At 40.6% G+C, this 17,167-nt stretch overlaps 1 protein-coding gene across 1 annotated transcript in view; it reads right to left on the bottom strand.

The window, feature by feature from the left end:
• The window catches only part of ALOX5 (arachidonate 5-lipoxygenase), a 125,767-nt gene that overhangs the window by 91,548 nt on the left and 17,052 nt on the right, over positions 1 to 17,167 (bottom strand). Inside the window, exon 4 of the mRNA XM_032227026.1 lies at positions 655 to 777. Coding sequence (XP_032082917.1) covers positions 655 to 777 — 123 coding nt within the window. The remainder of the gene's footprint in view (positions 1 to 654; positions 778 to 17,167) is intronic.

Below are 17,167 nucleotides of genomic sequence, written 5' to 3'. Positions count from 1 at the left end.
TGACTCTATTTGGACACTGGTTGTGCAATTCCCTGACATTTTTTAAGGCGCTTCCATTTTTTAAGCGGGGGTCCAAAACTGCACAAACACACAAACACTTAAACAATGGAGGCTCCTTTAAGGAAAAAAAAAACTTTACAGGATCTGAGAATAGAACCTGTTGCAAAATCAGAGGAGTTTGTCATGAGGCTGGCTTTGTAAGGAACTGATTCTACAGTGGTGGATGCCTCTCTCAGAAACTGAAACAACAGAAAGTAAAGAGAGGGCTTAGGGGAGACCTGATAGCAGTTTCCCAATACCTGAAGGTCTATTACAGGAAAGGGATTATTACTGTCCATAGCATCTGAGGGCACAATAAGAAGCTATGGGTGAAATCTTGTCAGAAAGAGATCCAACCTGAAAATAAGGAGGAGTTTCCTGACAGTGAGAACAATTAATCAGTGGAACAGCTTGTCTCCCCAAGTTGTGGGTGTTCCATAGCTGGACGTTTTCAAGAAAAGATAGAAGAATCGTTTGTCCAGGATGGTATAAGAACCCTGCCTTGGGCAGGGGGTTGGACTAGAGGATCTCTGAGGTCCCTTCCAGCCTTATGATTCCATGATTCAGTACCAAACTATGGTCTCAACCTAATATGAGGGTCATTATTATACTCACGCTTTGGTGTAATTCAAGATAAAGTCGACTCCCTTTTCACTGTCAAATTGGATGTTGCGAGGCAATTCCTTATGAGACTTGGCATCTATGCTCAAAGGAAAACCTGGCTGCCATTCTGTCCATCTAGTTAAAAATAAGAATTATTGAATAGAAACCTTTGAGTGATTTTCAGGACTAAAATAATAAAGTATCTAAAAATATTAATACATTTCAGATCAAGCAAAGATAAATGGTTATCAGTACTTTTTAAATTGTTTTAAAACCCAACTGAAAGAACTGGGGAGGAAAAATTTGGAAATGACTGGAACTGAGATGGATAACTATAGAAGAATGACTATTGGATTTCTTGGAATGTGTTGGAATGTATTTTGTAATGCAACAACTACAGAAGCGAGGGGTCCTTGGTGCTCTGAGCTTTATTTATTTATTTATTTGCAGATGTTTCATTATCCTAACTAAGTAACATCATCAGTGCAAGTAAGGAGAGCAGTTTGCTGTCATTTTATATTCTGTGACTTGCCTGTCTATGTGGGTGGAGGTGGTCTTGGAGATTCTTTGGCTTACTAATGGTTCTTTGGCAGTTTCTTGATTGGGGTATTGTTTACTTGATTGTTGGTCTGAAGTTAACCTTGGAATTAATCTAAGATGATCTGGGTCAGTGGTGAAATTCATTTTTTTTTTACTACTGGTTCTGTGGGTGTGGCTTGGTGGGCATGGCAGGGAAAGGATACTGCAAAATCTCCATTCTCACCCCACTCTGGGGCCAGCCAGAAGTGGTATTTGCTGGTTCTCCAAACTACTCCAAATTTCCACAATCGGTTCTCCAGAACCTGTCAGAACCTGCTGAATTTCACCCCTGATCTGGGTGCTGACTACTGATGGAGAGGTGCTGGAGTCTTTTTGTTCTCTTTGGGGCTGGTTGATTGTCTCTTTTGCATAGTCTATAGAAGTTGTTAGCATCTATGTGTCTATTGATAGCAGATTTAACAGATTAACAGAATTGGAAGGGACCTTGTAGGTCATCTAGCCCAAGCCCCACACCTAAGCAGGAGACCCTATAGCATTTCTTTTTTTTAGTTTTTTTAGTTTTTTATTTTTCCTTTCCAATTCATTCATAGATATACATTCTACTAATTGCTATTTAACATTTGTCTATTCATCATAGTCTCTATACTCATTTTTATACATATATATATAATACAGTTTGGGTCACATTCTTGCTACACCGTGCCTCCATCTTATTTTGCAACAACCTTACTACATCCATCTTCTCAACCTCTCTTCTCTACCTTCTTCCTTCCTCCTCCACTTCCTACTTTCTTCTTCCCCTCTCTTTCCCCTCTCCTCCTCCCTTTTCCTCTTTCTTACCGTCTCTCCTACTCTTAATTCCCCACCCTTACTTTCTCTGCTTTACCCTTTCTTCTGTTCCCTCCTCATCCCCCTTCCTTTCCATTGTTGCCCTTACTTATTTACTTTCTCTGATGGGTTCTCGGGGTGGTGTTTCAGCAATCCCAACTTTATCTTCATACAAATAATTTTCTCTGTTTACATTTTATTTCTAGTATTAGTTCCATTTATGTCATTTTTCCGCTTGCATATTTAAATTTTAATATATTTTCTTATTTCCCCTCCCCCTAATTTAAGTAAGGGTGGGGAATTAAGAAAGCCCCATAGCTTTTTGCCAATAGATGGGTCAATAGCAGGGGGGGGAGCCAGCTTCATTTGCCACTGAGCCTCTACAGATAGGCATCGGAAGCCATGAGGAAATGCTTACTGTATATACTCGAGTATAAGCCTAGTTTTTCAGCCCACTTTTTGGGCTGAAAAAAGCCGCCTCGGCTTATACTCGAATCAGTGAAAAATTTGCCCGAAATGGAGGAGAAAAAGGGGCGGGGCCATGCCGCTGGGTGACACTCGTGAATGGCCCAGTGCCCCTGTGAGTTTCCCCTCCCTCTGTGTCAGTTTGCCGCGCAGCGCGCACCGCACCATCCCCCCTCCTCACGTTCTAATGTAATGCAGGGCTGTCTTACGATTCCCCTTCCTCCCCCTCCTGCCGCTCTGCAACGATGTCCCACCTCCTCCTTGTTATGGCAAGCAGCCACATAGCGATGTTCCACCTCCTCTGGTACAGTGATCCAATGATAGGAATCACTGTGCCGTGTGTCATAGGAGGCGGGACATCGCTCCCGCGGCTGCACGGGACATCATCATCACAGCGGGACATCAGCATCATGAGGTGAGTGAAGTATTTCATTGAATACACCGCTAGTTTACTGTTTTTCTTTGAAATAAATATTCAAAAACATTATTGGTATCTATTTTTATTTTTGAAATTTACCGGTAGCTGCTGCATTTCCCACCCTAGGCTTATACTCGAGTCAATAACTTTTCCAGTTTTTTGTGGTAAAATTAGGTGCCTCGGCTTATATTCGGGTCGGCCTATACTCGAGTATATACGGTACATTTATAGTGGCGCCTGGCATGGAATGGCCACTAGTTCTGGGTTTTGCATGGCTGAAAAAATGGAACCCCAAAATTAATTGGAAGCAAGGCACCATTACAGTGCAGATGCACCTGACTTTTGCTGAGAATCCAGACAAAGAAACTGAGGTGGCAGAGCACCTAGAAACAGCAATGCCTGTTTACAGTATGCCAACCCAGGGCATACCCAAAGAATATAAGGATTTGGCTGAGGTTTTTAGCGAAAAAGCATCTGATGAGCTTCCTCCTCACCGCTCCACTGACTGCGATAGAAATTTTACCCGGAGCCAAACTCCCTAAACCCAAGATGTATAGCATGTCTCCAAGGGAACTGGAAGAACTGAGGGCACTCATTGAGAAAAAAACCTAGCAAGGGGTTTCATTGAATCAGCCCAGCCAAAGGTTACAGCCCCAGTGTTGTTTAGAGAGAAAAAAGATGGGCCTAAATGCCTATGTGTCAATTTTCGAAAATTGAATTTGATCAGTATGAAAAATATATATCCCCTCCCACTCATGAAGGATATGCTACCACGCCTACTAAAGAAAGATTTTTTTTCAAAGCTGGATTTAAGGGAGGCTTACTACCTTATCAGAATTAAGGAGGGAGATGAAGGGAAAACGGCATTTAACACCCCACTTGGATGCTATCAATTCAAAGTGCTACCATTTGGGCTACAAGGGGCCCCTGCAGTATTTATGCAATTAATAAACGAAGTGTTGCAGGAACATTTATATAAGGGCTGCATAGTCTATACTGATGACATTTTATTATATTCTGAGACCAAGGCAGAACATGTAAAACTAGTCTGGGTTGTTTTGAACAAACTTCTCTCTGCAAAACTTTATGCTAAATTCTCCAAATGCGAATTCCACCAAGAAAAAATTGATTACTTAGGATATCGCATTTCACACCAGGGCATAGAAATGGATCCTTCAAAAGTGCAATCGATACTTCACTGGGAACCACCCAAAACACTCAAACAGTTGCAAAGCTTCCTGGGATTCACCAACTTTTACCGGCAGTTTATCCCCGCTTTCACCCAAATTGCTCTCTCCACCACTAAGCTCTTAAAAACGAAGGGGGAGGGTAACCCGAAACTGAAGCAGCCTTTGAACTGGACAATGGAATGCCAAGTGGCATTTGAAAAACTTAAAAGGCTGTTTTCAGCAGAACCGATCCTAAAGCACCTGGACACAGAGAAACCATTAATCATACAAGCAGATGCTAGTGATGTGGCGATAGGAGCGGTCCTGCTTGAGAAAAATGAGAAAGACCAATTACAACCATGTGCTTACATATCCAAAAAATTGAATGAATCCGAGCAAAGGTGAGCCATTTGGGAGAAAGAGGCTTATGCAGTTCGATGAGCTCTTTTAACCTGGAGACATTTCCTAGAGGGGAGTAAGATCCCTTTTGAAGTTTGGACGGATCATAAAAATTTAGAAGCCCTAAAGACCCCAAGGAAACTCTCTCCAAAACAAGTACGATGGGTTCAGTACTTTAAAAGGTTTGAATTTGCGCTCAGATACCTCCTGGGGGGGGGGGGGTCCTGGCAGATGCACTATCCAGGAAACTGCAATACAATAGTATGAAGCCAAATGTAATCAAACCCATGACACAAGACAATCAACTAGCCGCTAGAAACCACCAGATCCCAGGGAAAACGAGATACTCTGGAGGACAATGACACCACCCAAACTTTTAAATAAGCTTTAACCACTGATGAATGGTTTTTGAACCACAAAGACAGCTGCCTGATGAAAGATAACCTAGCTTGGGTGGGAGGGAAGTTGTATGTTCCAGCTAACCAAAGACTGTACTTAATGGAAAGGTGTCATGATTCCAAACTAGCAGAACACTTTGGTTTTGTAAAAAATTTACATCTAATTAAAAGGCAATTTTGGTGGCCATCACTAAAAAAGGACATAGAGAGCTATGTAACCAGCTGTCCAATTTGTGCGGCAGCTAAAAGACGCCAAGGCAAAATGCCATGACTGTTACAGAAGGTAGCCGAGCCTTCAGCACCCTGGAAGGAGATTGCTATGGATTTTATTGTTGAACTACCAGAAAGCGCAGGGAATACTATCATTTGGGTTGTAACAGACTTGTTTTCAAAACAGACACATTTTACACCGTGCTAAACGATCCCAACTGCCAAAAGTCTAGACAAGGTATTCCTGATACACATTTATCGCCTTCATGGAGCCCCACATAGAATCATCTCTGACAGAGGGGTCCAATTCACCTCAAAATTTTGAGGGGCATTCTTAAACTTACTGGGCACCAACCAAGGACTGAGCTCCAGCACCATCCGTGCACCAATGGTCAAACTGAAAATCGGAACATGGTTCTAGAACAACAGATAAATCTTGGAGATTTATGAGCCTGAGTTGTTGAACTTTGGGGTTTTGTGGATGTAAGTGGATTACAAATTCATAAAATTTATTAAATTTATCAAGTAAAAAAGGATTAGGGTTTGAAGAACCTGAAGATAAACAAGTATGTATGTATATGTATGTGTATGTATGCGTATGTATGTATATATGTGTGTGTGTGTGTGTGTTTATTTGTGCTGATAAATAAATAAAGGGAGACTTTATCAGCACAAATAAAAACACAAATATAACAAAGGCAACAGCAAAAATATTGGGTTTCTGTCGTTATGGACTCTTGTGACGAGCCGATTGACAGATGTTGGAAGCAGTTAGCTTCCTCCCATAATTGGGGCTTACCAGGGGTTGTGACACTAACACACACACACACACACACACACACACACACACATATATAATCTATCTATCTATCTATCATCTATCTATCTATCTATCTATCTATCTATCTATCTAATCTATATTCCTCTTTCCTTTCCTTTCCTTTCCTTTTTTCCTTTCTTTTGGATTACAATAATAACAAATCTGAATTATTTGGAGACTGGTGGTGGATTGATTTGTGAAAATATTCTTTAATTGGAAGTTGGTGGGGGTTGAGGAAATATTACAAATTTTTGGAGGATCTTAAGACTATTCAAAATAACTAGTACTAAGCAAATTAGGGAGAGAAAACACATCTGCATCCTCATCAGCACCACCAGCAGCAGCATCTAGCCCAGCAAGTCAAAGATCTTTGGATAGCATGTTGCAGCAGGAGAAACTGAACATGAGTACGATGCAAACTGAATTGAAATTAATACTCCAAACATTTCAAGAATCCACATAAAAACATTTTGAAGACATGAAGGAAAGAATGGAAAAGATGGGTGATAAAATGAAGAATATTCAACAAACAATAACTAAAAATGAACAACTGATGAGAAATCAGAGAAGAAAGTGGAAGAGATGGATGATAGACTTACACTGGCAGACAAAAATTCTAAGAGAACAGTAATCATGTTGGAGATGGATAAAACTGATTACTTCTTGAAGTTCAAGAATATCAAGGAAGAAAGGGGGGAGAATCTTGCAGAGATAATGCCAGAATTGTTGGTGGATGCCTTGGAGGTGGACAAACAGGAGATGCTTGTTGGGATGGATGAAGTATATATAAGATATACGTCAAGAAATAAATTTCCTAGAGAGGTACATTTTAGATTTACTAAGAAGGCATTAAGAACAGAGATACTTCAAAGAGCAAGAGATGACAAGAGAAGGGGAGACTGGAAAGCTTCTGGAGCCTGGGGAAGGCGAAAAATAGGTCCATCGTGTGCCAAAAGTGGGGGGAGCATAGGGGGTCAAACATGCATGTGTGTGGTGAGCTGCGTGCATAGAATTATGGATGTGGGCACACCCACTGCGCTCCTGCTTTTGGCACATGATGGCAAAAAGGTTAGCCATCACTGTACTAGATAAAGAGTAATTGGCACAAAAAATTAAAAATGCTAAACAGAATTTCTTTGAAAATGTGAATAACCCAGGAAGATGGCTAGCATATAAATTGAAAACAGACAAAGAGAAGAAATGGATACATAGGTTGGTAGATGAGAAAGGAACTTTACATTATCAAAATGAAGGTAAAAAAATAATTCAAGACTATTCTGAAAATCTGTATAAACAAGAGAAAGTTTCAGAAGAGAAAATTAAACAATATTTGGAAAAAAGCAGAATTACCTAAAATACCAGAAGCTGTGAAAACTATATTAAATAAACGAATATCAATGATGGAATTGTCAGAAGCGATTAAGAGATAAAAGAGCAATAAAACACCAGTACCAAATGGATTACCAGCAGAATTTTATAAATATTTACAATATACTCTAGGCCTATCAATGTTGGAAATTTAAAATGAAGTATTGATTGATACGAAGGTATCAAATTCGTGGATGGAAGCAAATATTACCTTGATTCTGAAAGAAGACTCAGATTTAATGCAGATAAAAAATTATAGGCCCTTATCTCTACTGAATGCTGATTACAAAATATATGCTATTATATTCAATAATAGCAGAAAGATTAAATATATTTTTAATGAATTTATACATCCAGACCAAAATGGCTTTTTACCTAAGAGACCAATTAAAAACAACATGAGAATGATTTTAAATACGTTGGAATATTATGAAGCACACCAGAGGTGGTTCCTCCTGGTATGGTATGGTACGCCAGAAGAGGTAGTGAAAATCTGGTAGCCATGCCCCCGGACCGGTGAAAGAAAGAAACAGCTGAGGAAGAAAGAGGAGCGTAGGCCTGGGCTGTTGGAAGAAGCGCCCGCACTTCGTTCTCTTTGAGAGCCGCTTTGCTTGCCATGGAGAAAAATCAGGGAGAGAGGGGGAGGAGAAAGCCAAGCTTCTGCTAGGGATGGCCTTCTCCTCCCTTCCTCTCCAATTTCTCTCCCACCGCGCTCGTTGGGGAAGGAGGCAGGGATGCTGGCTGGTGCTCACTTCTCTTACTGTTCATCATCGCTGCCCCTGCAGCCCGCCTCCTGCAGTCCCGCCTGCCCTGCTTAGCTGGGTGGCTGGACGGGAAAGTGGCAAGGGGGTGAGCACCAGCCAGCATCCCTGCCTCCTTCCTCCGAGCTGCTGCGGCTCTCGGAGGGAGGAGGCAGGGATGCTGGCCGGTGCTCACTTCCCTTACCACTAACCACCGCTGCCCCTGTGGGACGGAGCATTACCCGCTTCCCCCCTGCCAGCTGGCTGCACCCTGGGCCCCACCTGCCCTACTTAGCTGGGCGGCTGGACGGGAAAGTGGTGAAGAGGAAAGTGGTGGTGAGCAGTAAGGGAAGCAAGCGCCAGCCAGCATCCCTGGTTCCTTTCTCTGAGAGCCGCAGCAGCAGGGGAAACCGAGGTTTCTTTGCCAGCCTCCCAGCTGATCCAGCCCCCCCTTACACACACATCTTGCACTGCAGCAAGTGTCGTATGTGTCTGTGTGTGTATGCCACGTGTGCCTTCCGTGGCATGCCCAACACCTTCAGGCACCCAGCAGGTCACCCGCCGAGCAGCAGAAAAATCAAGCTTTGGCAAAAGGAAAAAAAGCCATTTGAAATTAGCCCTCTCTGTCGCTCTGCTAAAAAGGCGGGAACCACGGTCAGGAGATAACAGGATGACAAACCATATTCAGTTAACCCCCAGAGCGGGGAGAGGCTGAATTGGGGGATCTATGAGTTGGTTTGTAGGACACGGATGGCCGTGATCATAGGATTTGTTGGGCGTCGGTTTTAGTTCATAGAATATATCTACGAATATAACTGGAAGGGATGTGTGAGAGAGGGGGGAGAGAGAGAGAGAAAGAGAAAGGAAGGGAGAGAGAAAAAAGAGAGAGACAAAGATAAAAAGAAAAAGAGAGAGAAAGAGAAAGGAGAAAGTGGGAGAGAGACAAAAGAAAGAAAGGAGGGAGGGAGGGAGGGAAGGAGGGAAGGAAGGAAGGAAGGAAGGAAGGAAAAAAAGAAAGAAAGAAAGAAAGAAAGAAAGAAAGAAAGAAAGAAAGAAAGAAAGAAAGAAAGAAAGAAAGAAAGAACATGACCACAATTGAGCCCAAAATTTTGGTCGCTAAGCAAAAGCATTGTTAAGTGAGTTTCACCACATTTTACAAGTTGGCCATGCCCACCTGGTCACATGACCGCCAAGCTATGTCCACAAAATAGGTCACACCCAGAATAGGTATTAAAAGAAAATTGAAACCCATCCCTGAAGCACACCCTGGAAAACAAATTGTGTTGATCTTTTTAAATGCGCAGAAAGCATTTTCAATTAAAATGTATGGGCTTTGGTGAGAGATTTATTAACATGATAAAGGCAATATACCATAAACAAATGGCAAAAGTGATGGTAAATGGAGATACAACAGAGAATTTTAATATTAAATAAGGCATAAGACAAGGATGTCCGCTATCTCTGGTACTATTTATATTGACATTAGAAGTGTTAAATAGAAATATTAGACAAAATATAGAAACTAAAGGTATGGAAATAAAAAAGGAACAATATAAATTACAGGCATTCGCAGATGATTTGGTCTTTATTTTTGAAGACCCACAAGAAAATGGACCTAAATTAATTAGGAAAATAGAAGATGATGAAGTTGCAGGACTGAAAATAAATAAAGAAAAAACTAAAGTAATAGTTCAAAATTAATTAGGAAAATAGAAGATGATGAAATTGCAGGACTGAAAATAAATAAAGAAAAAACTAAAGTAATAGTTCAAAATGTTACAGATACACAGAAAAAAGAACTAACGAGGAAAATAAGTTTACAGATATTTAAGAAAGTTAAATATTTAGGAATTCAACTAACGGCAAGATGTGTAACGATTAATTTTATTATTTATTTATTTAGAAAATTTATTTGCCACCCATCTCGTATCCAATGACTCTGGGTGGCTTATTACTGTTATTTAGGTGCTCTATCTCAGCGGCCCCCAACATTTTGGACACTAGGGACTGGTTTCATGGAGAAAGGCTTTTCTGTGGACCGGAGGGGTGTGCTTTATGCCATACACTAAATAAATAAATATATAAATACCAGTTGGTTTTAATCCAGATTATAATATAATCCTATAATACTAAAATGGCAATTGCCATACTTATAGATTACCTCTACCAAATTCAGCACTGGCAGAGTATATCTATCCTGATTGATGATACCATCAATCAGATATCTTTCTGGCCTAGTTGAGGGAATTGGGAATGAGTGGCATGGTTCTTTAGTGATTGTTTTCCTTCCTCTGAGTTTGTTCAAGTAAATGATGATAAAGGAAAAAAAGGGCCACTATCCTTTGGTTTACAAGTTGCCACAGGATCCTATTCTCTCCTTGCTTCTGTTTAGTAGCTACAGAAAAAGCAGTATGGACTCCCAGTAAGTTTCTGGGTGCAATTCAAGATGCTAGTTGTCATCTGTAAAACATTAAATAGTATGGGACAGGTTACTTGTGGCATCTGTTATTCCCAGTGGTTTCTGCCCATTTCACTGATCAAGCAGAATGGGCATGTTACAGATCTCCTTGATGAAGTAGTTTCACTTCGTGGATCTTAGGAAGTATACTTTTTCTGTCATGGAACCTACCTAATGGAACAGCCTCCTCTTCACCCATACTCCTCCCTCAAGATTCAGATGTCTTTGATCCCAGAAGGACCTTTCCTAAGCACTGGGGGCAGATGTTAATGGAGGCTATGTATGTGTGGGACATGCTGATAAAACAGTATTACAGTGACGTCAACTTTGTTCTTTGAATGGGTTATGTATTACTTTATGTTGTAACTTTTAACTGGTTCATTGCTCAGAATTCTCACCGATAAGCAGCTATATCAGTGGTGGGATTCAAATAATTTAATAACCAGTTCGCCCAGGGTTCATGGGAGGCTTGGCCCATCCCTGTCCAGCTCCGCTGCACATGTGGAACAAGCCTCTCATGATGGCAACCTGACCCTGGGAAAATCAGTTGTTAAATTCCCCGAGAGAAGTAGGATTATTCCTGTAAAGAAAAGAGCCACGGTAACTCCATATTTAAACTCTGTATAACCTAACCATCTGTGAGACATTAAGATAAAGAGTTGTGTAAGAAACTTTTTTGGGGGAAACACAATTATAAACTGATTAGTACATTCCAGGTCAGGTCAGGTTAACAATGGCAGGAAAGAAGCTGTCATGTTAGGATTGATAATATTGTTATGAAGAAATGTGGCAAAGGGATTTCCAGGGGAATTTCTTGTTCGCAAAATTGCTGTGAAATAGCCAAAAACATATCTAACATAAGATAGTCAATGAAAACGAGGGGCGTTATGTTTTTCTTCTTTGCTGAAAATGTATTCAAACCTATACTTTTCTCCCTCCTAGGAGAGAACCCTTTTGCAAAAGCTTTATAATAAATTGTTTGTTTTTTTTCATGATCTCCTGATTTTTCACCTAAGGTGGTTTTACATCTCAAAACTAGCACCCAAATAGGGACTGAAGACATTTGTCCGCTAGAAAAGGATTTTACCTGAAAAGCCGGGGGTACCTACTCTAGGTTTTTGGCATCTGGGAAGGGTATTTTCCAGGGGGATTGCTCTTCATCAAACTGAACTGACAGAGGCCTGAACAAGCAGCAGGAAAGCCCAAGCTGAGAGACAGACCAGGCAACATCAGTGCACCAACCCAGATGAGTAATAAGACAGGGTACTTAAGGGAAGTCTCACTAGGTGGTCTAACTCCTTGATTGACTGATGGTGATGTGTGTTGAAAGGCATGGAAGAGATTAGAGATCTCTTTGGATGTGCTATGGTGGGTCTTCCTCTGTGTTTTCAGAGGTTAGACGGTGTTGAGTGGATTTTTTAAGGGAAAAGGAGTTCAATGAGGGAAGAAGTAAAATAAAAATAAGTAAAAGGCTTGGGTGTAAAAATGGGGGCCCAGATTGGAAAGTTTTTTTAAGGATCCTAAGAATAATAGTGAAATATCCTCTATTCCTCCCCCCTTCCTTAGCGGAATTGTTAACTCAATGGAAAGAGGACTGGCTAAGTCAGTATACAAAGCAGTTAGATAAAGTAACAATGATTGAATTCTGCACAAGGATTTGGCCAAAGTTTATTTTAATAAAGCCAAATTATAGATGGAGTAAATTTGGGGAATCAGACCCTTATTGGATAAATGCTTTAAAAAGAGTGCTTGAGGAAAAGAAATTAAAAACTCAGCTGTTGTATGTTGAACCATGGTTACATGTTCAGTGGTTTGATCCATTCCCCCCAGAAACTGCTAAAATATTATATAGAAAGAAGGAAGAAAAAAAAGGTTGGGACCCATTATCTTATGCCACTTGCCCATGCTCTCCTCCTTATAATCAAGATGGAGCAGGAGTAGGGGCTGGGGCTGCAGATGAATGTGGAAGTGAGGAAGAAAGTTCAGCAACAAGGCAATATCAGCAGAAAGAACTGCATGATTTACAAATAAATCTCAGGAATTATCCAAATCCTTCTGCCAGGGTTACAAGATCACGAGTAAAGAAAGATACCAAAATGATTCCTTTAAGGGAAATGCCAAATGGCATTAACTGGTACAGGGGTGCCTATAACTACTTTTGTAAATGTGCCCCTTAATCAACAGATTTAAGAAATTATAAGACACATATGCCATCTCTGCAGGCAGATCCCATAGCATTGTCTGAATACTTGGGTCTGTTTTTTGGGACCTAATATTTATATGTATGCTGAGTTACAACACATTTTGGGATATTTGTTTTCCCCAGAAGAAAGAGCACAAATAAGAAAAGCTGCTATGGCTTATTGGGATAAAACCCAAGTGGGGGCAGTTAACCCAATAGCATCCGATACTAAGTTTCCATTGGTAGATCCAGGTTGGGATAATAATGATCCTGCAGAAAGGGGACAAATGAAAGATTTAAAATGAATTGTACTCCAGGGAGTGAGAACTGCCATACCTCAAGGAAATAATTTAAAGCTTTCAAGGTAAGTCAGCTGAAAGATGAAACACCATCTATGTTTTTAAATAGGATTAAAGACTGTCTGAATAAATATTCTGGTCTTTCTCCTGAAACACCAGCTTATGATCCTCTGATGAAAATATAATTTGCAACAAAGGCTTGGCCGGATATACAGAAAAAATACAGAAAATTGAAGACTGGGCTAACACTGACATTACAACTCTGCTAAAAGAGGCTCAGAAAGTTTATGTAAATAGAGATGAAGCAAAAAGCAGACAGAAAAGCCAGACGATGGTGTCTGTCATTGAGGCAGCTAACAAGCTGACAGACAAGAAGGAAGGATTTGGCAGAGGCATTGGGAAACAGCCTGCCACAAATGAGCCACAAATGAGGAAACACCCTAGAAAGGCAAGAGGATTTCTTCAGTAGAGGAAGCCAGATGTAGGCAGTAAGAAATGTTTTGCATGTGGTAAGGAAGGGCAGATAAGGGAAAAACTCAGAAAAGAGAACGACGTCTATGCACCCTCATGGGAGATGAGGAAGATTAGGAAGGAGAGGAATATATGTTTTTAATAGATACTGGGACAACTAGGACATCAATATGTAAAATGCCAAAAGGAATTGAACAGGATGGGGAAATAATGAGAATAAAAGGAATAAAAGAAGTAAAAGGAGAACTATTTGATGTACCAGTAGTGAAAAATGTGTGTTTAAAATGAGGAACATGTAATATAAATTTAGATGTAAAATTACTACCAGAAACAGGGATCAATTTACTGGGAAGAGATGCCCTATCCCTACTGGGATGAGAGATTAAATTTGCAAAAAACACTAATTCTATTAACATGTTAACTGAGGAACAAGAGAAACAAATAGACCCTCTGTCAAGGTCGCTTTTGTCTCTGCGCCTGGCCGGATGTGGATGGGAAGAATCTGTCTTCGTGGCAGTGAAAGATTGGACCATGTGATAAACTTGTGAGTGTTGGGGCAGGATCTTGAACTTTCAACTGGGTGGGAAAACCTGGAAACTTTCGGATTCAAGTTTTCCCAGATGTGCCAACATGACAACTCTAATAAAGTAGAACTTTGAGGAAACACAAGCCTTGGAGTTTTATTTGATTGGGGGTGTTTTTTGAACACTGACACCCTCTAGTTTGGGAGGCAGAAGTAATAGGGGTGTGTTGTACATTCCTCCTTTAACGGTAAACTTGAAGGAAGGAGTGAACCAATAAAACAGAAGCAATAAAATATATCAATGGAGGTTAGGAGAGAATTGAAGAAAGTAAGAGAGACACTGTTACAAGGTAGGTTAATAGAACCTGCAATGTCTCAATATAATATGCCAATATTACTTGTAAGAAAACCTGATGGGACAGTTCATCTAGTTCATGATCTACGCAAGGTGAATAGTATCATTGTCGGACGCCGTTCTGTTGTTCCGATTCCTTATATGTGTTTAAGTCATATACCACATAGTCACAAATATTTTAGTGTGATAGATTTGAAAGATAGCAATAGCAATAGCAGTTAGACTTATATACCGCTTCATAGGGCTTTCAGCCCTCTCTAAGCAGTTTACAGAGTCAGCATATTGCCCCCTAACAATCCGGGTCCTCATTTTACCCACCTCGGAAGGATGGAAGGCTGAGTCAACCTTGAGCCGGTGAGATTTGAACCGCTGAACTGCAGATAACAGTCAGCTGAAATGGCCTGCAGTACTGCACCCTAACCACTGCGCCACCTCGGCATTTTGGACCTGCCCTTTAGCAGAAGAATCAAGAGATCTTTTTGCTTTTGAATGGACTGATCCAGATACATACTGTAATCAACAGTATAGATCAGTGATGGAGAACCTTGTTTGCCTTTAATATTTTTTTATTTGACATTTTCCAAACATTAAAATCACAATTACACTTTTACAGCTTTCTGTTATTGTTATTTCTATTTTCTGATTTCAGGTTTTCCATTTTCCATTCTATTATTTTATACCTTTATTTTATTCTTTGCTTCATACTTTCTCATTTTTAAAATATATGCTTCTATATACAATATTTCCATCTCTATTGCTTTCTAAATATATGCCATCTCTTTTCATTGTGTTTGCTATGTGTTCCTTATGCAGGGGGGAGAGCAGGAGGGTAGTGCGCAGCCATGCCACACTCATAATGCTATGCGCATGACCCCAGCACCCCATTTTTGGCATGCTTTTTTCACCCTCCCCAGGCTCCAGAGGCTTTATAGGAGCAGGGGGGGGCGAAAACAGCTTCCCCTGCCCCCCCCCCGGAGGCCCTCTGGAGACTTCAGGAGCTTCCCTTAAGCCTCCGGAGCGCGAAAAATCAGTCCTACAGGCAAACTGGAAGTTTGGGTCAGCTTTAGCCCTCCGGAGCGTTCAGGATGCTTCCCTGAAGGCTCCAGAGGGCAAAAAAGTGACCCTACGAGCAAACCAGAAGTGACTTCCGGTTTGTCCCTAGGGCCATTTTTCATCCTCCAGAGCGTTCAGGAGGCTTCCCTGAAGACTCCGGAGGGCTAAAACCGGCTCTATGAGCAAATCAGAAGTACGTTTCCGAACAGCGCATGTGTGCTGGTCAGTGACAGGGCAACGCCTCACATGCCCTGACAAATGGTTCCGCATGCCACCTGTGGCACACATTTCATAGGTTGGCCATTACGGGCATAGATTGTGCGTTTTACCACAGGGGTTTTTAGAGAATCCGAATTTGTTTGGGTAAATGTTGGAATCGATGTTGGAAAAATTTAGCCCAACCAGGGGTATACAGTTGTTTCAGTATGTGGATGATTTATTGCTATCAGGAAAAAAGAAAGAAGAAGTAGAGGAAGGTAGAAATGAGTTGTTGAATTTCTTAGGTCGTCAAGGCTTGAGAGTTTCAAGGAAGAAATTGCAGTATGTGGAACCTGAAGTAAAGTACTTAGGACATTTGATTAGTCAAGGAAGTAAGAAAATAAATCCAGAAAGAATAGAAGGGATAGTAACACAACCCTTATCAAAGACAAACAGAGAGGTTAGAAAGTTGTTAGGATTGGTAGGGTACTGTAGATTGTGGATAGATTGATATACAGACAAAGTCAAATTCCTATATTGTAAGTTGTTGGAAAAAGAGCAATGGGAAGTTATTTAGAAGGAAGGTGATAAAGATAAGTTTGAAGAGTTAAAGAAAGCTAGGATACAAGCCCTTGTGTTGAGATTGCCTGATTTAAAGAAACCCTTCCACTTGTTCGTAGCAATGGAGGAAGGTATTGCCAAGGGAGTACTGGCTCAAACATGGGCTGGAAAAAAGAAACCAGTAGTGTTTTTGTCAAAATTGATGGATCCTGTGGTGTGGGCTGGTCCTTATGTGTATAAGCTGTAGCTGCTACTACACTACTGGTTGAGGAAAGTTGAAAATTAATTTTTGGTGGGGCATTGATGGTGAGCAGTCCTCATCGGGTTTGAACAATCCTGATGCAGAAAGCTCAAAGGTGGCTCACAAATTCTAGAATTTTGAAATATGAGGTAATTTTGTTATCTCAAGAGAATCTAGTTCTCTTGACTGATAGGAATTTAAATCCAACTGAATTCCTGTCAGGGGAGAAAAGGGAATGGGAAAATGTGGAACATTATTGTGTGAAAGCTATTGATTTACAAACAAAAGTATGGGAGGATTTGGAAAACAGTCCTACAGAGGGCAGTATAAATTTATTTATTGATGGGTCTTCCCGACTAGAGAATGGGAAGAGAATGAATGGGTATTCAGTAGTTAATGGAGACACTGCTGAAATTTTGGAGACAGGACAGTTGTCATCTGAATGATCAGCACAAACATGTGAAGTTTTTGCCTTATTACAAACTTTAAAGTTGTTAACAAATGAAATGGGTAATATTTATATTGATTCAAAGTATGCTTATGGGATTTTACAAACTTGGAAACATATGGATGGAACAAGGGTTGATAACAAGTAAAGGGAAGGAATTACAGTAAGTGGACCTCATAAAAGCTGTATTAAAGACAGCCGAAAGCCCAGAATGGCTGGCTATAATACATATTGAGGCACATAAAAAGGAAACTTCAAAACTAGTTGTGGGAAATTTTGAGTAAGAATAGGGATTTTGATCCCTACTTTGGAATGTGATGTGAAACCTGAATTCACTAATGATGAGGAAAAACCAATGATAGAAGAAGGAGTGGAAAAGAT

Source organism: Thamnophis elegans, chromosome 11 (assembly GCF_009769535.1).
Source record: "Thamnophis elegans isolate rThaEle1 chromosome 11, rThaEle1.pri, whole genome shotgun sequence".
NCBI classification, from domain to species: Eukaryota; Metazoa; Chordata; class Lepidosauria; order Squamata; family Colubridae; genus Thamnophis; species Thamnophis elegans.
This window is presented reverse-complemented; position numbering and strand designations above follow the sequence as displayed.